Source organism: Octopus bimaculoides, chromosome 20 (genome assembly GCF_046866305.1).
Source record: "Octopus bimaculoides isolate indiv1 chromosome 20, ASM4686630v1, whole genome shotgun sequence".
NCBI classification, from domain to species: Eukaryota; Metazoa; Mollusca; class Cephalopoda; order Octopoda; family Octopodidae; genus Octopus; species Octopus bimaculoides.
In genome coordinates this window covers 7,762,321-7,788,740 of record NC_142947.1, presented here as the reverse complement: position 1 = coordinate 7,788,740, position 26,420 = coordinate 7,762,321, and the positions used below count along the sequence as shown (strand labels likewise).

Below are 26,420 nucleotides of genomic sequence, written 5' to 3'. Positions count from 1 at the left end.
CTCTTTTTAAACAGGGGAATAATTTTCTACTGTTCTGCAATAATACATTTATTGGGGCAGAATTGGAAGAGGAGTAAAAACTGGCGCAGTAGAAAGAGGCTATTGTATTTAAGAAGCAGATAGGTAGCACCATCAAGACCAGAAGCAGCATAGTTTTGTATACACTTAAGGTGGCATCACAGCATTCCAGAAGTAAATTCAACAGATGTTATGGAAGTTAGTATCAGTAGCAGCAAAGATGATACATTTGGAGTTCCAACAGTAAAAATGCCAGCATGGTATTTGGCAATAAGTTCTGTGCACTGTATGGAATCATCAGTAATCTAATTTGCGTGAGGATTGTAGAGAGAGCCAACTGGATAGTGAGTTCTCTATTTCAAATATATTTCCAGAACACTTTAATATACATGTTGGTTGCTATGCATTATTTGAATTTAAGTACTGAATTTTCAGTCAACTACTTGATATGGTTGGATATTTTGTTGTACCTTTCTCTTTTATCCTCTCTTTTATGTAAGCATCTTATTTTTTTCCCTGGCAAATTGAACTACTGCAGTCTCCTGAATTGTACTTTTGAGATTTCTAATGGGTTTATGTGATATTTATGCTTCACATGTGGCTCAAATTGAATCAGGATTGTACTGAAGGACACTATTGACATCTCTTGAATTGTAAATTCAAGTCAGTTTGGGTGATGTAACTCATTACAATAGGAGTCCCGGCCAGCTTTATTCTGATTAAAACAAGTAGTTTGGAGGTGATGGTTTCTTTTGTGTCTGCCAAAAAGAGATAGATTGGCAATGATCATAGCATAATCAGAGTCATCTAAAGGTTCCTTGGTAGTGAGGTTAATAACAGTTTCAGGAGCAATGGTGAACAAAAGATCCAAAGTGTTGTTACTTCTTGTTGGTGGAGTAACTATTTGGGACTAGTTTGAATCAGGAAAATTATTTGCACTTTGTATGTAGGTGTATGTTTTCCTGGTCTTTTGAATTTCTCACCAATGGACTTAGAACCTAGCTAACCCAAAAGCAAATCACTTTCACTGGAAATTTCACATTGACAAGGTAGTGGTGTGTGTGTGCATTCATTCATGCATGTATGTATGTCTGCATATAATCAAGCACACATGTATATATACCCTTATTACATATCAAACTTCTGTTTTGTATATTCTCATAGCATCTTTAATCGGTTGTGACTGGGATTTCCTGATTAACTGTGTTCTTTCTGGCTTGTGTGTGTGTATTTATACATCTCATTGTGTGTGTATGTATTTTGAGATGCATATGAATGTATATATATATATGTAGATGTGTGTACATTTGTATATCCATGTACATGTGTTTGTAGTTGAATCTGTGTATGTATATGTATGCATGAAGGTGTTTATGTGTGTATGTATGTTAGTATAGATGTGTGTTTGTGTGTGTGTTCCATTTTTAATGTCTGAAATAGTTTTGTTTCAGACATTTAAATACATCAAGAAAGAAAAAAAAAATGTCATTTATTCTTCCTTCTTCTCTTCTCTTCTCTTCCAGTCCCTTTCTCCCCCCCTCTCTCTCTCCAACTATTTTATGCCATCGTTATATAACACAACATAATTAACAGCAGATTGACACTTCAACATTAATGACATCACCTACATAGGAGTGCTGCTGCTGCTGCAAGAATACAAATATGATAAGTAAAATATATTCAGGTTTTATGTTGTAGAATCAACATTTACTGGAATATTGTAGTCACCACCACCACCAACTACAACTACAACACTGCCACAAATAATAACACTACACAGCCACCCAACACAAACTGCAACTACAAACCCAACACCACCAATAACACCATCTCTGCCCACACCCCATGACCATAGTGGTTGATGAAAAAGAGGGTGGGAGGAGAAACTATTCTGACTTTTGACCAATGAAATCTGTTGTTTTCTTTAGATCTCCTGTTTGTTTAGAATTAACTTGCTGCAAGACAGGCATGAAGGCTATAAATTCTTTCTCAACCCTTCTTATAGTTACCACCACCGAATTTACCACTAAGAAAAGAATAATAATAATAATAATAATAAAGGTTTCAAATTTTGTCCCAGGGGCAGCAATTTTGGGGGAGGGGATAAGTCGATTACATCAACCCCCAGTGCTCAACTACCATTTATTTTATTGACCTTGAAGGATGAAAGGCAAAGCTGACCTCAGCGGAATTTGAACTCAGAATGTAAAAGACAAATGAAATGCCGCTAAGCTTTTTGCCCAGCGTGCTAACGATTTTTTGCTACTCTAGGCACAAGGCCCTAAATTTTGGGGGAGGGGGCCAGTCGATTAGATCGACCCCAGTACGCAACTGGTACTTAATTTATCAACCCCGAAAGGATGAAAGGCAAAGTCGACCTCAGCAAAATTTGAACTCAAAACATAAAGATTGATGAAATGCCACTAAGTATTTTGTCCAGCATGTTAACAATTCTACCAACCACCACCTTCATAATAATAATAATGATAATAAATGCCCTGATGCAGTACCAGGCACAAAAAAGACACGAAAGAAAGTGTTTCTGAAAGTCATGGCTGTTGCGATGTGTTTTGATTTTATAAGCATGTCCATAAGCTGTAGAGATTTTGAATTTAAAGGTGGTCAAAGTTGTGGTAAAGATGTTGAATAATTTTGTGGCTTCTACTATATTAATTGCTAAATATTGAAGCTTTAGTGTATAGATGCTTAGAGAAGCAATATGTTTAAGATATGCAATCCCTCGTCAGTCACTTACCATGTCTCTGGACAGCTTCCAGCAGATTGGTATTCTGGGCAAGATGGAAATTCAGCCAGCTGTATATATATCTTTAACTAGAAAGCTGGTGAGCAGCTGGCAAAGATATAATTCTCTAGAATTATTATTTTGATTCGAAAATTGTTTATGGAATTGTTGGAAGAGAGTCACTTCCTCCAAGGAGAGGAAGTAAACCTGTTACAGATAAACTTTCCTGCAACAACAGTTGAACTTAACACTACATCATAGTCACTCGTGTTGCTGTAAAGTGGAATGGACTACGGGCTGGGAGACTGTGCCATTCAGTGATACTTATGATTAGGTAGACTTATTCTTCAAACTAAATCTCATTATAAAAAGATCCTGACATCTCTTCAACATCTTTTATTTTCCTCAACTAGGGTAACCACGTACTTCCTCTCCTGTAAGACACCTGTTTCTGTACCTCTATCATACGTGAACCTCACATCACCTGGCATAAAGCCACCTCTTGGTAGTACAACTCTACTCACCCAGTTGAGACCCTTGTCCTACAAGTTATTTGGTGATCGCATTAGTGCTGGTGCCATGGTTGACTTTATCTTTTGTTAGTGCTGGTGCCATGGTCAACTTTTTCTTTTGACCTTTAAGGTCCAATTGAGCACAACCCATTTATTTCCAAATTTCAGACCTTGTGCCTGCACTAGAAAGGATTATTCTGGTTGTTTACATTCAAAGTTCAAATCCTGCCAAGATCAACTTTGCTTTTCATCCCTCTGGGGTAATCAAGTACGAGAGTGAATGATAACAATTAATACCCTCCCCTTAAAACTGCTGGCATTGTGCTTATATTAGAAACAATGTGTGTATGTGTGTGGTGTGGCATTATCTGTGAGGCATTATAAGACCAGCTAAATCTGGAGATTCAGTTTCAATTCTTGTTTGCAACAGCTTGTCCCACTTTTTAGAAAGGCATCAACCCAAACATTTTTCCTTTGGAAACCTTAAAGATTTGGAGTTACTATCATTACTATTAGCTCTGCTATCATGATTACTATTAAGTCTGCTATCATTACCATTGTTATTAGCTCTGCTATCATTAGTATTATTATTATTTCCATCTTTACCACCTTCACTGCTGCAATTACCTCTACTACCACTATCTTCACCTCCATCAACAACCACCACCACCACCACCTTCATCATCACTACTATCATCACTATGATCGCCACCACCACTACAAACAACCACCCCTAATGATAACCATCACCACAACCACCAACACCACCACTGCAGCCACTGCCACAGCCCATACCTGCCAACAGAACGAAACACCACTCTACGAAAGTTTTGCTTAGAGCCAAACAAGAAGATGCAGTGATTATGAAATAGTGAAAAAGTTGGCAGAATGTCTGAGTTGGAGATAGTGAGATTATTTAGGGCAGGGCTGCAAGGGGTAACTATTTTGACTGAAATACCTGATTTAAGGCCAGGACAGGTATATGTGGGTGGAAGTGGTGGTGGGTGAAGAAGTTGAGATTCGGCGGGGTGGGGTACTGTTGTTTACGAGGAATCTTAGATTAAATAATGCCTGAAGCTTGGCAATAGTGATGTGGTGGTGGTGGTGGTGGTGGTGGTGGTGGTGGTGGTGGCAGTGGCAGTTGTGGTAGAAGTGGTAATGATGGTGGTGGCAGTTTAGGTAGAAGTGGTGTTGGTGGTGGCGGCAGTGGTGGTGGTGGTGGTCGTCGTCGTCGTCGTGGTGCATCTGATGATGCACTTACAAAAATATGTGATGTGATGTTGTAGTGAAGACAACCAGTGGGTTTTAATGTTTGCAATAAACAAAAACCAGCGAATCTAAAGCACAAACTGGCAGTGCTGTTGTCCTTTATGTTTCGGTGGACATTATTGTCTCTGGAATCAGTTGGAGAGAATAAATGATTGGTTTGGTTTGTTGTGGAGTTCTCCACCCTCCACTACTCTAAATAACACCCATCAATTTTTGATCAATATTCTTTGTTGTGTTTAGAAATAGTTTTTCACTGAGCATCACCACCAACAAGAGCAACAACAACAATGCTATCACTACCTCCACTACCACCACCACCATAAATAACAACACTATCACCAACACTACCAACACCACTATCACTACCACCACCATCACCGTGTTCAAATACTACCACCACTAACAACAACATTATCACCACTCACCATCTCCACCAACACCAAACACCACCACCACCATCATTTATCCAGAGGAGGGAAAGAGAATCTTATTAAGTGACCATGTAGAGAACCACTACATGATCACTTTAAAGTGCTAGAAGTAGCAATCAGATCCCTCTCGTGTTACATCCTGCTGTTTTAAAACCATGTTGGACAATGTAGTCCTTGATATTTCTCAGTCCTGATAAAGAATGGGATGGTCATAGCAGGAATTCAGGATTTGCTTTGAGTTGAACCACAGTAACAACTGTGACCACTTTTGGCTTTTATTTTTCAAAGAATTTCACTTCAGTTTCCATATTTGAAGAAGAACTTCTCCAAACCCAGAGCTGGGTCTTGTTTAGCCCCTCACACCACCCAACACCAATTTTTGCAAACATCTCATACATAGGTGGTCATCCATCAAACCATTGTTTGGCTAGTGCAGGTGGAATCTTTTAATCTTCTTGACATGTCTGCTTTTAATGGTCCCTCAACTCACTGACCGAACAGTGGCTCTGTTGACACTTGTAATGTTTATGATTGTAGAGGGAGCATTGCTATGGTACGTGCACCTGTTAGTGGTCAGTAGAGTCTGATCCTTAATTGTGCAGGTGCCATATATTCCTTGTAACATAATGTATCTAGGATTACATTGGCCAGTGTAACCTTCCTTTTTTAAGGTTTGATCTGACAGAGATTTTGTTGATATTTCTAATTAAGTTGAGTGGCAGTGTAGCAGTTAACTTCATTACTTCACTGACTTAGCATACTGCATTGGGTGTAAAGCAAAAAGTGTGTGTGATCATCAACAGTTAACGTCTGTTTTCCTTGGTGGTATAGCTTGGATATAATGGGATATATATGACTGTTATATGTATAGAGGGTTGTATATAATGGATATATATAAAGGCTAAATATAAAGGTTATATAATAGGTTGTATATAAAGGGTATATATAATGGGTTATATATAAAGGGCATATATAAATGTAGGTGATAAATACATTTGTCCAACAGATTTCCATTTTGCATTATGGTGTCCTTTCTACTATCTGTCTGTCTATCTACACACACACACACACACACACACATACACACACACACAGGGCTGTCTTGCTATTTTCAGTCTGATGTGATCTTATTGTATCTCTACATTATTTACATTGGACAGATATGTGGCCTCATCTTGTTTGTTATTACCATAATGTTTCAGCTGACTTACTCTCCGGCCTTCATCAGGTGTCCAGTAGAATTTTCAACCCAACTCTGGGTTCTCATTCCTAAGGTATTTTTTGCTGATGTTATTATTATAATTATTTATTCAAGACACTGCCTGGAATTGAACTCGGAACCTTGGGGTTAGTAGCCTGCACTCTTAACCATTACGCTATATGCCTGTGGGCAATTATAGAACAGTATTATTGTATCTCCGTTTGATACCCTCTGTTTGGATACTCCCATAGGTGTCAAGGTATTAACTTGGCAAGTAAATTACTGCTACAGGTGTGCTGCCTCTTTGTCAAGAACCCTAAACCGTAAATGACACCATCCACCTGGCTGTAAATAGGTTACACCATAAGCTGATGAGTATTTGGTGTGGTAAGAGGTCACAGCGAATGGGGAAGATGGTTATGGTGATAGCAGAGACTAAATTCTGTTGAAGTATTAATGTCATCAAGTTACTGTTTTTAATTATTATATTATGGTGGTGGTGATGGTAGTGGTGATGATGATGATGATGAAGAGGAAGATTATATACTCTGAAATTTTAAATATCAATAATCTAAATGGTGAATTATTGATGACATCAATAGTTTCAGTATTGATTTCCTGTAACAGTGAATGCTTAGTTGAAGCTTATATCTTCACAGTTTGTTTCTCTAAGTTTCGCAATGCTGCTAGTGTCATATGTATGTATATGTATGTGTGTACAATATATATGTATCTATGTATTTGTGTGTGTGTGTGTATGTGTGTGTATATATATATATATATATATATATATATATATATCTGTGTGTGAGTACACACACATCTGTATCTAATAATATATTCTTTTACAGTCTATCTGGTGGTTTAACCCGGTTTCCTTAATCAAATATAACTAAATTATTTGTGTGTATGTTTGAGTGTGTGTGTATGTATGTATATAAATATATACACACAGACACACACATATATCTACATCTAATATATTCTCTCTTTTACAGTCTCTCTGATGGTTCGACCCGGTTTCCCAAGCTAGAAGAATGTGCCCACTTCCATTATGACTTTGTTGAACTCGGTCAACTGCAGGTAGATATAACCACATTGTTTTATAGAACTTATATCATTGTTTTATACATGCACACTCACACAATATTGTTTTATATCAGTTATATACATTGACATACCATTCACATCCATACCTCAAAGCACCTTAAATTATATATATGTGTGTGTGAGTTTGTATTTATGTCTATGTATGTAGTCTATTATATGTATTTATGTATTTATATCATCATCATTATTTAACATCAGTCTTCCATGCTGGCATGGGTTGACTGCTTGACAGGATTTATCAAGCCAGAGGGGCTGCGTTGAAGTCCAGTATCTGCTTTGGCTGGGGACACAAAAATGGGGATGAAATACGTGCAGTTCTGCTCTCATAGAACTTTACAGCAGCTTAGTAAATAGTACCGTAGTTAGAAGAGAAATGGAGTGTTAGGAAGATGAGTTGTGGATGAGGCTTGACACAGACAGAGTGAGTGTGGAGCTATGAACATCAACCACTTTCAGGACTTCATTCATTTGTTAAGATGGACATGTCTTCTTGAGTACAGAATTGCCAATCATCTCAGTCCTATGTCATCTCTTCTGTGAAGCTAAACATTTGGAGGTCATTCTTTGCTACTTTGTCCCACATCTTTCTGGGTTTCCATCTTTCACAGGTCACATCCACATTTTATAATTGGCACTTTTTTTATGCTTGCTACCCTCATTCATACATGTCACATGACCACACCAGCACAGTTTTCTCTCTTGCATGACTACATCCGATTCCTCTTATTCTCGCCTTTTCTCTCAACACATTTACACTTTGTCATGCATGCACACTGACATTGCACATCCAGTGGAGCATATTAGCTTAATTTCTTTACAGTTTTTGCATGTCCTCTACACTCATGTTTCACTACCATGTAGCATTACTATTTGTGCACAAGCATCATACAATCTGCCTTTCACTGTGAGAGAGAGGCCTTTCATTACCAAAAGCAGTAAAAACTCTATGAATTTTCTCTGGTTGATTTTTGTTCCAGCAACTAAATGCTGTAAACTATACACTCTCTCTACATTCTTATATACCACATAACACCTCATATATTTGGTCAGTTAGGCAGCCTCTAGATTGTTACTCAACCTTCCAAAATACCCACCAAATTTTCCAATTGCATGTTTACTGTTTTAAGTATGGGAATATACACGGAACTTATATAGTTCCTCATGTACAAAGGAGGCAGGAGGATCATGGCTGGAACGTCTTTGATTATAGGTCTACTGGCTCTGAGCTGACCTTGGGCTAAACAACTTATCTTGTATGGCTAAGATGGTGGTGGTGTTGATGGTGCTACAACACTCCTGTTTCTAAATAAGTCAGTATTACACACTGTTGTCATGGTTACTGTATCACAGGGTATTAGGGGTAGGAAGGTGGTAATAGGGAGAAAAGGAATAGCTTATACAATAGTGAGTTGTGAGTTCGAATCCAGCTAAAGTTAAAACCTTTTATTTCTGGGGACTAACACTCTACATTAAGGTTTAACTCTCTCCCTTCTTATTTGCTAGCCCCTACATTATAATATATTATTATTATTATTATTATTATTATTATCATCTCTGACTCATTGTTTACCCCCTCCTCCTTCAGCACTTATCCTCCTCCCTCTCTCATTTCTTTTCTATCTGTTGTACCCACTCCCCCCCCTCCTAAGGTCCTGAGACAGTTTCATATCAATATAGCCACACCTTCATCAAATGTTACAGTAATAGTGTGGGTGGTGATGGTTGTGGTGGTGGTTGTGATGATGATGATGATGATGGTGGTGATGGTATGGTTCGTTGGTGGTGTGGCTGGTATTATACCATTCACAGCCCAATCACATCACAACCACCACCAACACCACCCACATTGCTATGACCAATGCCTTTAACACTACCACCCACACCACCACCACTACCACCACTTCACTACTGCCCACACAACCACCTCATTATAACAATACCACTACTACTATTACCACACTAATTTTTGTGAGAAATAAAATTGTGTGTGTGTATGTATGTATGTATGTATGTATGTATGTATGTACGTATGTATAGATAGATAAATCGATAGATATACAAACACACATACAAGTATACAATTCTGTGTTTATAGACATACCTATCAATCTATATATCTATATATGTGTATACATACATATATATATATATATATATATATATATATATATATATATGTAATACACACAGAATTTATCTATCTATCTATCTCTCTCTCTCTCTCTCTCTCTCTCTCTCTCTCTCTCTCTATATATATATATATATATATATATATATATATATATATATATATATATATATATAGATAGATAGATAGATAAATTCTGTGTGTATTACATATACATATATATATATATATATATATATATGTATGTATGTATATATACACATACACACACACACACACACACACACACAAAGATACAGGTGGTAATTTTGGCTGTTACGAAATATTTCAATGTAATTGACTCATTGTGAGGATTTGTGGTGAAATGTGAGGGTGACACTGTTGACACTAGCACCATCATCACCATCATCACCATCACCAACTTCATTATAACCACCATCACCGCCACTACCACCACTGTGTTCATCCCTAACACCACCACCACCATCACAGCCACCACTACTGTCACCACCACCACCGCTGCCGCCGCCATCGCATTCTGGTGACATGCGATGATGCCATTACATGCTGCCCCCCCCCCCTCTATCTCCAACACTGTCTCTAAATACCATTGCAACAACTAATGCTCCCCCCACCCACTCGCTGCTGCTGCTGCTGCTACAGAAATCAATACTGCTAGAATTTCCATCTCTCCGTTCTGTAAGATAATGTAGTGGGGCAGAGGTGGGGAGGGGGTGTAGAGATGTCTGTTCTGGTATTGCTTCTTTCTCACCTCTCTCTCCCCGCACACACACGCACACATAACCACATCCAGACAGTGTAGCTAGCTGCACATTGTCTGCACTACTGCGTCACACCAGTACCGGCAGAGTACGGCACCATGCAACACGTCTCCTACCGGACTACGTATCCATGGTTCTATCGCGACCAGTCTGGCTTCAAGGTAAATTGTAGAGTTGTCAAATATCTCACCTGTGTTGACCATGCTTCAGTGACTTCTCAGCAACATCTTCTCTTAGTTACCTACGTTACACTTCAGTGAATTCTTGTCACCATCTCTCTGTGTATGTCTGTCTCTGTCTGTGTCTCACACACATTGTTCCTTTAAGGATTTGGTAATTCTTGTGTTGTATTTATGATAAAGTAAGGCAATATGACACTCACCTGTGTCATGCTTCATTGAATTCCTGTGATAATCATTATTAGTCATGTTTCCCTCCATCAATATGGTACGTCACCTTCTGAATCTCACCTTTTACGCACTTCACTGAGTTTCAATTACAGATCAACATCCATTTCTCACCTGTGACACACTTCACTGAATTCTAATTTCAACGTCCTGGTTTTCCTTCATTCTTTGTTTATTAAAACTGTTTTGATTCAGCTTTCACACCACCACCATCATCATCATCATCGTTACCACCACCATCATACTATTCATCATCATCATCCTTATCACCATCATCATCATCATCATCACCATTATCATCGTCACCAGCATCATTACTATTATCATTATCATTACTACCATCATTAATACCATCATCATTTCCATTGCTACGATCATTGCCACACTACCTCCACCACCACCACCATCAATACTACTGTCACTACCATAGCCACCACCATCTTCATCATCATCTTCGTAAAGCTATAGTTCCTGTAACCCTTCAAAATAGGTCACCCTTCCCCCCTGTATGCCGTTCCCCCTTGCCACCGACCTGTGAATTATGTTCTTGAGATAGAATGAGGTGAAACATAAAAGTGGAGTGGGGGAGGTGTCTGTTATTGTAAAGTCTGACTTCGGAGACAGACAGACAAACATTGCATGCTGGTCTATATATGCACATTCTTATACACACTTAAAAACATAAACATATACACATGCTTTAAATATATACTAACATGAGTGTATATATTAAAAAATATACACCCGCACACACATAAACAGATGCATATACATATACACACACCCACACAAACACATACACATCTGTTTGCACAATAAACACGTAATCACACAATTATGAACATGACCACACACACACATACATAAGTATATATATATATATATATATATATATATATATATATATATATATACATACACACACACACAATGAACACATACTCATACAAAGATACGAAAAGATACATTAAAACTCACACACACACACACACATATATATATATATATATCTGCACATAGACCCACACATACATATCTATACAAATGATGTCAAAATATTCCACCATAATGCATTTTTGCGTCGCACATTTCTAGTCTAGAACTTTGAGGAAGTGTCTATTGAAGCTTGGACGTGGTTCTTATGGTTTTTACTCACACGATTACAGTGTATTTAGATATATGTATAGCATTTATGTATTTTTAATTATGTTGTATATTAGAAATGAATGAGTAAACCTTTCTTTCCAGTTTTTTTTTTTTTTCTTAATATAAAATCTTAACTGCCATCCTTTAAACTACTTTCATTTTATTTTAACTTAATATATGTTCTCTCTCTTACTCTTTCCATATATATATATATATATGTGTATGTGTGTGTGTGTACATATGTATATATATATATATAATATATATATATATATATATATATATATATAGAGAGAGAGAGAGAGAGAGAGCTTGTGCGTGTACGTGCGTGTGTATGTATGTATATATATATATATATATATATATATATATATATAGAGAGAGAGAGAGAGAGAGAGAGAGAGAGAGAGAGAGAGAGAAAGCTTGCATGTGTACGTACATACATATATACATGTATATATATATATATATATATATATATATACGTATGTACATACATATATATGTGTGTACATACGTACGTGCATAAACATATGTATGTACTTATATATGTTCATATTTACATATGTACATATATATACGTATGTACATATATATATATAGATAGATATACATATGTAAATATACTTATGTACATATGTATGTATATATATATATTTATATATATATATATATATATATATATATATATATATATATATATATATATATATATGTACACACACACACATATGTAAATATACTTATGTCCATATGTATTTATATGCGCATACTAGTTCTGTTAGGCATTAAATATTTATTAAACATTGGTGTGGTGCCTTTATGTACATACACACCCTTAGATGTCTAGTGTCCGACATGGACTCGAGATATCTGATGAACTAGCTGCTCCTTCATGAAACTTTGAGTAATGCACAGTTGAGTCAATTTGTCAATAAATATATTCAGCTCCTGCAGTACATCCTGAGGACCTTTGTTGTCATTCACTTGTACACTCACCTCTGTATGCATGTATCTTCCTTTGTCTCTCCCTCCCTCTCCCCCTCTCTCTCTATGTATGTATGTGTGTATATATATATATATATATATATATATATATATATATATATATATATATTTATATATATATATATATATATATATATATATATATATATATATATTTATATAAATCTTTTAACTTCTTTCAGTCATTATTCTATGGACATGCTGGGGTACATCTTGAAGGGTTTAACCAAACAAATCAACCCCAGTATTTAATTTTGTAAACCCAGTACTTATTCTACCGATCACTTTTTCCCAACCTGCTAAGTTGCAGGGGCATAAACAAACCAACTCCAGTTGTCGGGCAGTGATTTAAGAAGCTGCCTTTGCAATTCCTTGGTGTCAGGTTCAATCTCACTATTAGGTACCTTGAACAAGTGGCATTTCACTCACAACACATTGGTTTAGTTGATCCTTTATGAGTGTATTTTGGTTAGGAAAAAATATGTGGGGAGTCTGCTTGTCTGTGTGTCATCATATTATCAGAGCTTGTGTTGCAATGTTTGATAGACCCCCAAATAAATGTCATGGTCAGCATCTTGATGCAAAAACCAATGGAATAAAGTACTGTACCTGAATAAACAAGTAGAGGTTGTCATCAGGAAAGGCATCCTGCTGTAGAGTGATTCCTCAAGAAGCCTTGCACCATCCCACACAAGCTTGGGAAAAAAACAAAACAAAGCATACATAAAAATAATGAAGTTGATGATTATATGCATACTATTTACAGGTGGATATATATATATACACACATACATACACACACATACATACATACATACATACATACACACACATATATATATATATACACACACGTATATACATACACATACATATATACATACACATATATATATATCTGCATATATACACACGCATACACATATATGCATACAAATGTTTGCATGTATATATATGCTATATATATATATATGTATATATATATATATATATATAGGGGAGAAAGAGCACTATAATGCCCTGGTTCAAGACTCCCCATTCCCGTCACTCCAAAATAAACACTATGTACCAGAAACCACATATTTCCAGCGCCATGTTGTTTTGTGCACTTGCATGCTTGAATGAATATTCAGTGTGCATGTTTGTTGTTTTATGAGTGCATTGGGCTTTTTCAGTGCATATATGTGTGAATTTGCATATTTCTGTCCCTTTATCAATGGCTGCATATCCAAGTGTGCACATGTGTATGTGTGTACACATGCATTCCCACATGCACACACACACACACACACACACATACATGCAGTCATATCTGACTCAGTCTGTTTGCCTGTGTGAATTGTATTGAAACTTGAAGGTGTTTTGCCCCCTACAGCATCCCTATTCTTCCCTCCTCCCCATCTCTGTGTTTCCCCGTTACCATAGGATTGGTGATGGTGGTGGTGGTTTTGGTTGTGATGTCCTAAGTGAAACCTTGTTGTCAGTGGGTGGAGGTGGGGAGGAGCTATGAATTTCGTTGCTGAATCAGCTGCCAATTTCTTCAGTATGAGTAACTAAAGCATTATGGAGGAAGAGAGATTCATCATTGCTGCGGTGGTGCTGGTGGTGCTGGTGGTGCTGGCAGAGGCTAAAGAGATCAATATAGCTATAAGGCAGTCACTTACTGCTGCTGCTGTTGTTGTTGTTGCTGCTGCTGCTGCTCTTGTCTGTCTGTTTGTCTGTCCCAATATTGTTCAGTGTTCCAACATTTGACTGTTCTTTTCGTCAGCCCACACAGGAACTTGACCTGCTAGAAATACCAGTCAATTGACCCTTTAATCATTTTGTTGCTTTAGGAAAAGCAAAACAAACAACGAAAAAAAGGGTACATATTGGTCAATGTGTTTCTAGATAGACTGTATGTAGGAAAAAAAAAATGAGAGGGTGGTCATGGCTGCATTGCCTCTGATCATAGGTCAGCTTGATCAAGGTTGACTTATCGCTAAAAATAACAACACATCTCTTCTCTGCACAGACTTTGTCCTTCGATCACTCCTCTCCACTAAACAAAAACTCACACATACACCACTACACATACACACACCACTAAACACACACATTCCACACACACACACACATTCCACACACACACACACACACACATATGCTTCACTAATTGCTTTCCAGCTATTTTTACAGTTTTTGTTTCAATTGATCTTTTCTAAGGGACACACAGCCATAGAGGATGGGGCCACATCAAGTAAACGTTTTTCCTTGGGCCCCCATTATTGTAACATTTCGGAGTGATTTAGTAAAGTAAAAGAAAGCCTATGATGGGCTTGGAAAGAAAGATGGCAAAGTATTTAGTCTTATCTGCTTTTCTTTCCTCTCTGCAATGGTGGTAATAATAATAATAATAATAATAATAATAATAATAATAATAATAATGATTAGAAAAAGAAAAAGATGAAGAATCTTTTCTCCTATAGGCACAAAGCCTGAAATTATGTGGCGGGGGAGTTGATTACATTGACCCCAGTGCTTGACTAATATATTATTTTATCGATCCTGAAAGGAGGAGCAGCAAAGTCAAACTTTGGTGTCATTTGGACTCAGAATGTGAAGCCAGAAGAAACATTGCTAAGCATTGTGTCTGACTTGCCAAGGTCGATTTTGCCTTTCATCCTTTCGGAGTTGATAAAATAAGTACCAGTTAGCTCTGGGGGTGGTGAGTGGGAAGTGGGATCGACCCCCCCCCCTCCATCACCATCACTACCACCACCAAACTTGCTGGCCTTGTGCCAGAATTTGAAACCATTATTATTTTACTTTGAAATATTACAAAGGTTATCCTCGCTCATCATCCTTCCATGGTCATTTCTGTTCTAGGTCTTTTTTTTGTTGGTGAGGAGTGGGGTGTATGGGCAAAGAAATCAGTTATACCCACCCACAGTATGTAGTCCACTGTCAAAGTTAGGATTTCAGAATTGTTAGAATGAGGAAAAAACTGACCTGAAGTAACATATTTCATTTGTAGGAGAGAAATAGTTAATTGATTCAACTCCATTAAGTGACTTCTATGCCTCCTGTTCTTATTGATCCAGGACGTACGAAATGCAAAGTTAACCTTGAACTCAAAATGTGAACACACATAATACGACATTGTTGCTCTACTGACTCTACCATCAACTATTATTGCAACACAACAAGACACTGTTACTTTGCCGATTCTACCTTCTACTGTCCTAAAGATAATAATATGGTTTCTAGGTGTGTCAGTGTTAATCATAAAATGTTTATTTCCTCAAGGATCAATGTTAGGGCGTTTTATGTTCTGTGTTCCTTAATTATTTCCATGTTGGTGTTCCATAATATTTTTCATCTCTTCTTTATTACAACCTTTTCAATTACATGTTGGCACCATTTTGCAGAAACTTGAAAATCCATGCGAAGTGGCTGGGGAGGGAAGGAGGGGGGGGAATGAGACAGCAGAATATTACTTTGAGGAATGTGAAGAAAAAAAAAAATATTGATAAGTATTTTAAAACATATAGGTTAGTTCAAGATCTCTGAAGAATGCTGGAGGGAGGGAAAATAAAGAGAGAGAAAAAGTGCAAAAGTCTGCTAGCAATATTGTTGATGTAGTAAAGTCAATTCCTGGTGAAACACAGCTTCCATTCTAATTCAAACAATTCCAAATAAAATATAAAACATCAACGCCAGACAAAAACCTGCAGCAGTTCTTGGAACTATTTAATATCCTACTGAGAGAATTTTGTTCATCTAAAGTCCTCAGGTCTTTGGAATAAGGAGTTGGGGGTTCATTTCCTTACAATTAACAACTGCACACTGTTTATACAAACCCCAACTAGGAATGGAGACAGCGGTGGTTTCTGAATTAGGCACAAGGCCAACACTTGGGAAGGGTTTGGTCAGTACTTTTGACTCACCCCCGCCCCAGTACCTGACTGGTATTTTATTGTATTGAACCCAGAGGGATGAAAGGTAAATTTGACCTCAGCAGGATTTGAGCTCTGAATGTAAAAGGGTAGAACAAATGAACCAAGGCATCTTGTCTGACACTCTACCGATTCTGTCACATGATATTAACAATAACAATAATCCTTTCTACTAAAGGCACAAGGCCTGAACTTTTGGAGGAGGGGACTAGTTGATTACACTGACATCAGTGTTTCACTGGTAATTAATTTATTGACCCTGAAAGGATGAACGGCAAAGTTGACCTCGGCGGAATTTGAACTCAGAACATAAAGACTGATCACTTTAATGACAATAATAATAAAAATAATAATAGTTCCACATTTTGGCACAAGGCCAGCAATTTCAAGGAAGAGGACAAGTTGATTACTTCGACCTAAGTGTTCATCTGGTACTTGATTCATTGACACTGAAAGGATGAATGGCAAATTCAACCCTTGCAAAATAGTGATAATGATGATGATGATTTATATTGCCACAAGGGCAGTAATAGACACATTAAAAGTACAAAAAGACCTCCTAAGAAACACATTTGGATATACAGACATCTCAATGTGAAAATGTGTGGTTCTTTGGGCAAGTGTCTTCTGCTGTTATTCTATTATAGCTGTTATTCTACTAAAGCGCATGTGAGTGGATTTGATAGCTGGAAACTGAAGGAAGCCCTGTGTATGCATGTGTGCATAATATGATGGTTGTACGTGAGCATCATCATCATAGAGGCAAAATTGTTTCTTTCCAGTCTTCCGCAAAAAACGTACCTGACCTTGGCCATGAAGAAACAGGTGAAGGTTAGCAACAGGAGGGACATCGAGCCATAGAAAATTTGTCTTGACAAGTTCTGACTGACCCATGGAAGCATGGAATAGTGGCTGTTAAAACAATGGTGACTCTGATTGTGTTGTGTGTGTGCGTTTGCTATCACTGGTGTGTTGTGCTGCAGAAAATATAAACTAGCAATCTTGCTTTTGTGTGTGTGTGTGTGTGTGTGTGTGTGTGTGTGTAATGAGGTCTCATACAGGGTTCTAATTTGTTTGATGTATATAGTGGTAGTGGTAGTATTAGTTGTAGTGGTGGTGATGGTGTATTTCATCAGCTCTAGTAGCTCTATTACTATAACTCTTACCACCACCACAACCACTACCACCAGTGTGTACAGCCACTACTTTAGTGCTTTAAGTGTGGAGGGGGGATGGGGAGGAGGGAATGCCTGCCTTATCACTGTTAAACTGGATCCTTCCTCTGACAATCCTTTACTGAGGAATTCTGCTGAGCACCTGTTATTGTTGTTACTATTGTTGTATGTTGTGATTGTTCTTGTTGCTGCTGGTAGTTGTATCTCCATTCAGCACACCCAGTACACTGTTGTCTTTTGCTCTCTCTCTCTCTATTTCTCTCTCTATCTCTCTCCCTCTATCTCTCCCTCTATCTCTCTCTTTCTCTCTCTCTCTCTCTCTCTCTCTCTCTCTCTCTTACTCTCTCTCTCTCACACACACGCGCTCTCTCACATACACACTCTCTCACACAAACACATGCTCTCTCACACACACATGCTCTCTCTCACACACACACTCTTTTTCCTCTCTCTCTCACACTCACACTTTCACTCTCTCACACTCACATACTCTTTCTCTCTTTTTCTCTCACACATTCTCTCATCCACACATTCTTTTATACATATACACACACACACATTCTCACATATGCATGCACACACACACACACACACACACACACATACTCTCTCTCTCTCTCTCTCTCTCTCTCACACCCATCACGCAAATGGTTTAGCCATGACAATATGAAAATAAAGCATTAAAACTAAGACAAAAATAACAAATCTACACCCCTACACATTAACACATATTCATACAGCACTGTACATATGTGTGTATATAGATGGTGTATATATGTATTTTTCTGCATGCAGCATATGCATACACACACACACACACACACATTTATATATATATATCACACGTATTTATATATATAATATATATTTATCACTTGACCAGGGCTGGTAAGCTGAGGGGCTACACTAGACTCCAGTCTAGTTTGGCATGGTCTCTACTGCTGGATGCCCTTCCTAACGCCCACTACTCCAAGAGTGTAATGGGTGATTTTACATGCCAACAGTGTCAGTTGCGTAACACCAGTATCTGCCACAACTATGATTTCACTTGGCTTGATGGGTCTTCTTGTGTGTGTGTGTGTGTCTGTCTGTCTGTCTGTCTGTACTAAATAGCAAATAATAACTATTTCCATTTTTGAGGATGAAGTGTTTGCATTGCCAGATGCCTTAATTGATGGCAATTCCTTTCAAGTTGCTTCTTGCTGAATGCCAGTCTATGTGGCATACATACTCACTCTCATACCTATTCTATATATATAGCTGGTATTTCATCAATATATCGACTGGAGGCCTGAAAGCTCTCAGCAATCTTGGGTTGTGTTGCCTTCTCCATCATTTCTGAACAACATTGATATTACCAGGGCGATTGCTGTGATCCACACTGTAGCATACACCACCCCCTCCCCTTTATTGGCCTTGTGTTGGCTGCTACAACCAGCTGTAACCATTCCAGCTTGCCATGGATTTCTTCTTCTTTGCTGCCAGTTGTGGTCTGTTGCTTATGCAATTCTGCCATATTATATTTAATAACTCAAACTTAAAACAACCAACCCATACCAGCATGGAAAAGCAGATGTAGAAATGATTACACACACACACACACACACACAAATGTGTGTGTGTGTGTGTGTATCAGTTTGCTGTTTTCAAAGTTTTAAATACATCATATACAGTCTATACATAGACATATACACCTACGTTTCCAGTAAACTCCTGTCTATGGGTTTAAATTACAGTTTGGCAGTGGCGTAAGAGTGGTGGTGATGATATAGAGGGGAGGGAATATTTATTAACTTGAACAGCCTCTCTCTCTTTCTCTCTCTCTCTCTCTCCCTCTCTCTTGTCTTCACTCTTTCTGTTTTCATTTTCCTTTCCCTCTCACCCCACACTTGCTAGAAAACTTTATTGCGCACCTTCTAACTTTACTACTACTATTACTACCACTGCATCTCTGCCACCACCCACCACCACCATTGCCAGAATGCCACTGATAAAGCTGATCCTACAGGTAGATGAAAATATCTGTGAGAAGAAACTTCTTCCCTACACCCCCACCCAAAACACCTACCTCTCACAGCAACAATAACAACATTTCTTTCTACATACTTCTTGCTGATGTACAGCAGTGGTGATGGCAGGGGTGGTGACTAGTACGACTATATGTATGGGTATATAGATATAGACAGTGGTCACTGTGATGATAAGTACAGGTCAGTCTGACTATAAGCATGAATACATATGCAGACTGGTGACCAATGGGATTATGTGTACATGAATATATACACAGACAGACGGTGTGATTATATATGCATGAATATATAGACACACACCCACAGTGCACAGTGTGATTATATACGCATGAACATATACTCACACACAGAGGACAGTATGAGTATACATACACAAACAGTGGACTGTGTGATTAAACATGCATGAATATATATTAGCTAGACTGTGGACAGTGTGATTATATGTGTATGAATATATACACAGACAGTGGTCAGTGTGACTATATGGACATTAGGACATAGACAGTTTCCACTATTATGACACCAACTACTGACCATTCTTGTACAGTATGTGACAAGAATACCTCCCACAGCATGCCAGGCTGTTTTTCTCAATCACTTTCATGAAGTTCCTGAACAACCATCATTTCGTATGGATGCAATTTGAGATCGGTGTGTAAAATTCTGACAGCTCAATTGGACAATTGTAAAGCAGAAGCATATTTATATCCTGTTTTCTGGCAAACGAGTTGAACTTTCAGACTAAAATTTACTGTTATTAAAAAGGTAGGTTGACTTGTACACCAAGATGACTTTGGAGAACCAAAAACTCCATGTGAAGTGTTGCAGAACTCGGAAAGACAGTGATGGTGTTGGAATATTTTATCCTTTGTTTCAGCCATTAGATTGTGGCCATACTTGAAGAATTTTTAGTTGAATGAAGTGACTCCAGTACTCATGTTTTGTTAAGCCCGGTATTTATTCTATCGGGCTCTTTTGCTGAACTACTATGGGGATGTAAACACACCAACACCAGTTGTCAAGTGGCAGTGGGCGACAAACACACACATATATATATATACAACAGGCTTTTTTCAGTTTATGTCTACCAAATCTATTTGCAAGGCTTTGGTCAGCCTGAGACTATAGTAGAAGACACTTACCCAAGGTACCATGCAATGCCCTTTCTAATGCCAACCACCTTAGAGTGTAGTGGGTGCTTTTTTCATGACACCAACATAAGTGAAGGTCATCTTATAACTTGCAAGGCTAAAGGCTACATATATACATACATATATATATATATATATACACATACACACACACACATACATATATATATATATATATATATATATATATATATATATATATATATATTTCCATGCAAGTGTATCTGTATGTATATACATACATATATTATACATGCATAAACACGCACACATATATTATACATACATAAATATAAATAGATAAATGCACATTAGATAGATAGATAGATAGATAGATGTAAGGAACAGTTAAGGAAAGGAATGTTTTCACAGCTGCCTCACTTTACCACAACATCCACTCGCCTCTTCTCTCTGATATCCTGCATACACCCCATTCACAGACCCACCACCACCACCATTTTCTTAAACACTTACCAACCATTTAAATAAGCTCAAACTCTATTTTGTATTTTTTTTCTTTCACTGTAAACTTCCGTCACAGAAACAACTGTGTTTGTTAAACATTTCACAAATTGCTTAACCTTTTGGAAACTTTGGCTTGGCTGTTTCTTTTCTATGTGATGGCCATAACCCTTGGGCCTTATTCTCAGATCAAATAACTCAAATAAGGGGACACACACACACACACACACACACACACACACACACACACACACACACACAATCACACACACATTTACATATACATTCAGACACTCACATATATACATACAACTATATAGTATAAGCATGGCTCTGTGGTTAGGGGGTTTACTTCCTAACTACATAGTTTCAGGTTCTGTCCCACTTATGACATCTTATACTATAGCTCCAAGCCAACCAAGTCCTTGTGAGTGGATTTGACAGATGGAAACTAAAAGAAGCACATTGTGTGCATGTTTGTGTGTACATGTGTATGTGTGTGTGTGTGTACATTTGTATTGTGCAAGTGTATCTGTATGTTGTTGCTGTTACTTCTGCTAACAAGTTGTCCACTCAGTTTACACTTTCGAAAACATGTGAAATAAGATATCTCTTACTTGAAAAATAGGTCAGAATTGAGGACAGGAAGGGCATCTGGTCATAGAAAACTGCCTTAAAAAGTTTTCATCCAACTCAGGCCAACATGGGAAAGCAAACATGAAAACAGAAAGCATATCATCATCAGTTTACTTCTGTTTTCCACACTGGTGTTATGGTCCAAATCAGTGTTCTATCTCTCTCTCTCTCTATATATATATATATATATACACACACACACACACACACACACACACACACATACACACACACACACACACACACACACGTAATATGATCAATAAGTATCCAGACTATAGTAACAAAACTAAAGCACACAGAGTGAAGCCACTTGGCACAGATTGACCTTCAACTTTGCTGTGCATTCGCATAAGTTTTAACATTTTAACTCACTTCTGCTGTTTACAGCAGTGATTGGATGTGATCATTGCATTGACCATGACAGAGAAAGTTGAGAATCTGCATCAAATTTTTCCAAAAGCTTGGTGATACCTGCTCAGAGACCTACATAAAGTTTTCAAAAAGTTTTCATCGTTTTCAACACAGTCAAGATTTTGTGCAACTGAAACCCGAGTGTCTTTTTGGTCAACTGAAAGCAGTTTTGGCACAAACTTGGCAGACATGCGTCTCATACCCAAATCTTCTGTGATAATGGACTGGACTGAACTATAACTAACCTGTACATCTTCTGATAACTCATGGGTGGTGATTCGACTATTTCCACTCACAGCTGCACTCACATCTGTGATGTTTTTCTCAGTTCTGTTGGTTGCGGGTCTCCCAGAACATTCGTCAATATCGACATTTTTCAGCCACCTTGGAAACATCTGAACTACTTGTACACGTGTATCTCATACACTCGTCAAAGGGTCAGTGTTCAAGAGAAAAAGGATTGGGGTTAAATAGCTAATACAGAGCCTGAGTGGGAGGCAGAGTCAGGGTGGGTCTAGTGAAATGGATCTGCTTTAAAGATACCATCATAGAGTGAAGAGAGAGAACATGTCTGTGAGTTTACTTAGGCTGGATGGCCATCTTTAGGATGTGGTCTTGAATGTCTGTGTGTAGTTGTGGTCATAACATGGATGTTAGGCCAGCTAGAAATAGCAGCCAAATGCCCCTTAAATCACCCTCTAGGATCTTAAAGGAAAGAAAATATCACATTGAATGATGTCATCCTAGATACTCTGTATTGTAATAACTGACAGGGTGGTCATGGCTTGAATGCATTTGATCATAGGGCTGCTGGATGAAAATTGACTTGAGGCTAAACAACAATAAAGTATCTGTTAAACAAGTCACTTGACTCTCCAAGTCAAGAGAGTGAGCGCATATGTATGTGTGTTTCTTTAGTCGGTGTATCACATGAATCTAAATATATATTTTTAGAGAAGGGGTTTCACTGACTCCCATCGTAGCCCAAACATGGCAAACATATATACGTAACAGGTTTATTACTAAAATACATTCACTCTGCAACTCTATGAGCCCCCCCTCTGTCTCCTACCACCGCCACCACCACCTCTTCCTCCTCACCACCTCCTGCTCCTCCTCACTCTTTCTCATTATGTAATTATGAAATATTAATTACTGTCCTCCTTGCTTTGGTTCTGTCCCCTCCAGCCAACTAAGTCACCCTTAAAAACTCCCTACTAATAGGTAGTTGTTACTTCCTTTCAGCCTGAGTACGTTCCACCCTTGTCTCTGTTGATTACCTGGTTCGTTGTTGTTGTTGTTGTTGTTGTTATGCTTGTTGGTGTTCTCTGTTATTTTTGTCTAAAAATTGTTTGTTTCTCTTGTATTTCTTCTGAGATTCTTTGTCTGTGTGTGTGTGTGTGTGTGTGTGTGTGTGTGTGTGTGGTGGTTGTGGGAGGAAGGGCTCACATTTCTTCAATGATAGTGAAAGACGAGGGGGGAAAGGAACAATCTTCCTCCCTTCTACCTTTATTTCTTTCTTCCTCACTTCATCTCCCTCACCCCCACCCCCCTCACACCCTTCTTCCCTTTCAGCAAGTGTTCACTTTCATTTATTTTCGTCCCCCAGTTCATCTTACATACGTTGTTGTTGAAATAACCCCTGTCAGTTGCTCTTTTCAGAGCAGACCTACCTATTGATGCTGGGGGCAGCTCTGATAAGAGATTTAGGAATTGCAATAAATATTGTGTTGAAAAATGTAGAATAACTGTATTAATAGTTATAAACACTGTGTGTGTGTGTTGATGATACACACACAAATGGGTGTGTATGCGTGTGTGCATATATATACTCTTTACTCTTTTACTCGTTTCAGTCATTTGACTGCGGCCATGCTGGAGCACCACCTTTAGTCGAGCAAATCGACCCCAGAACTTATTCTTTGTAAGCGTAGTACTTTATACTATCAGTCTGTTTTGCCGAACCGCTAAGTTACGGGGACGCAAACACACCACCATCGGTTGTCAAGCGATGTTGCGGGGACAAACAGACACAAACATATACACACACATACATATATATATATATACATATATACAACGGGCTTCTTTCAGTTTCCGTCTACCAAATTCACTCACAAGGCTTTGGTCGGCCTGAGGCTATAGTAGAAGACACTTGCCCAAGGTGCCACGCAGTGGGAATGAACCCAGAACCATGTGGTTGGTAAGCAAGCTACTTACCACACAGCCACTCATATATATATTCTACAAATGTATTAGTAGCTGTATACATTGTTCATATATGTGTGGGTGTGTACGTGTGTGTGTGTACCAGTCAAGTGGTACTGGCAACAGCCATGACAACGATTTCACTTGACCCAGTAGATCTTCTCAAGCACAGCATATTGCCCAATGACTGAAGCATATATATATATATATATATATATATATATATATATATATATATATCTTTGTGTCTGTGTTTGTCCTTGTCTCCCACCATTGCTTGATAATCAGTGTTGGTGTGTTTACATCCCTATAACTTAGTGGTTTGGCAAAAGTGACTGGTAAATACCAGGCTTAAAAAATAATAAGTACTGGATTTGATTCTTTTGACTGACAGTTTGTCAAGGTGGTGCCCCAGCATGACCACAATCTAATTACTGAAACAAGTAAAAGATAAGATTTTTATGAACTGCAGGGAATTGAGAATTGGTAAAGCATCAGAAAAAATGCTGTATGGTATGTTTTGGCTGTTTACGTTCTAAGTTCAAATTCCACCAAGGTCACCTTTTCCTTTCATTTCTCTGGGTCAATAAAATAAAGAACCAATCAAGTACTGAGATCAATGTTGTCAACTTACCCCCATCCTTCGAATTTGCTGGCCTTGTGCCTAAATTTAAAGCAGTTTTTTTTTTTTTTTGTATTGAAATGTAGACATCTTTGAAATAATTCCATGGAAAGTTGGGTTTTAGCAGGATTTATTTAATCAAGGGAACGGATTTTTGTTTTGCAAAGAAAGAACTTGGGAATGTATGGACAGCTGACTTTTAGTCATTGTTTTAAAACAATTGTTCTTTATTCAACATAGTTTCCATTTCTGGCATATCAGTAAAAGTAGCTAGCAACAAGTGTAGTAGCTATAGTAACACCCACAACAATTTCAATAAAAGTTTTCAAATAATGACATAATATATTAAAAAAAATGAGTTAGCAGATACAACAGATGTTTGCACTTTAACTAAAAAAAGAAAAAAACAAATTGATATTCCAAATGCCTTTCATAGCAATAGTTGCAGTTTTGCTAGCATTGCTAACCAGAGGGAGGTGATCAATATAGACCAGCTCCTGGAAAGAATAGAATATAGGAGGAATATGTTACAAAGGACAGTACCTCTTTGCCTATGGAAAGGCTCATTCTTACATATAAATGAAAGGGCTCTTCCAGAAAAAAGTGAGAAGATTAATATTATTCAGTAGTCCAATTTTTATTTTTGGCTTTCACTGTTCCACCAAGATTAGCTCTGTGGGTCTTGGGTAGTGTTTTACTTTCTCCATGCTACCCATCATGGCTCTGTGGGTCTTGGATAGTGTTTTGTTTTGGTTTTGTACTATATTGACTCTGTGCTGTATTATATATACAGTGTCTAGCAGCACTATTTTCTGTATTTTACACATATTTTTAAGTCCCAAGATTTTGGTCATGTATTTGTTTGCATGTGTTTTGATCATTCCCATGTTACTTATTAATAGAAGGAGTGTTTCTGTTTTCATCCCCCTCCCCCTCCACATTTAGGTTATCTCTATTTCCAGCTTTTCATATTTGGTTAATTCCATCATTTCTTTGATACGTTCTCATCTGTCATGACTTACTCTTCAG

The 26,420-nt window shown here is 37.8% G+C and overlaps 1 protein-coding gene across 15 annotated transcripts in view; it reads left to right on the top strand.

Moving 5' to 3' along the window:
- LOC106869848 (uncharacterized) overlaps positions 1-26,420 on the top strand; it is a 202,785-nt gene that overhangs the window by 129,885 nt on the left and 46,480 nt on the right. For 13 of the 15 annotated variants that reach the window (XM_014915765.3, XM_014915761.3, XM_089337947.1 and 10 more), the window contains one exon: positions 7,173-7,257. In XM_014915765.3, coding sequence (XP_014771251.2) covers positions 7,173-7,257 — 85 coding nt within the window. Of the gene's footprint in view, positions 1-7,172; positions 7,258-10,056; positions 10,356-26,420 lie in introns of those variants that run through there. The other 2 variants (XM_014915768.3, XM_089337949.1) reach the window with 2 other exon arrangements.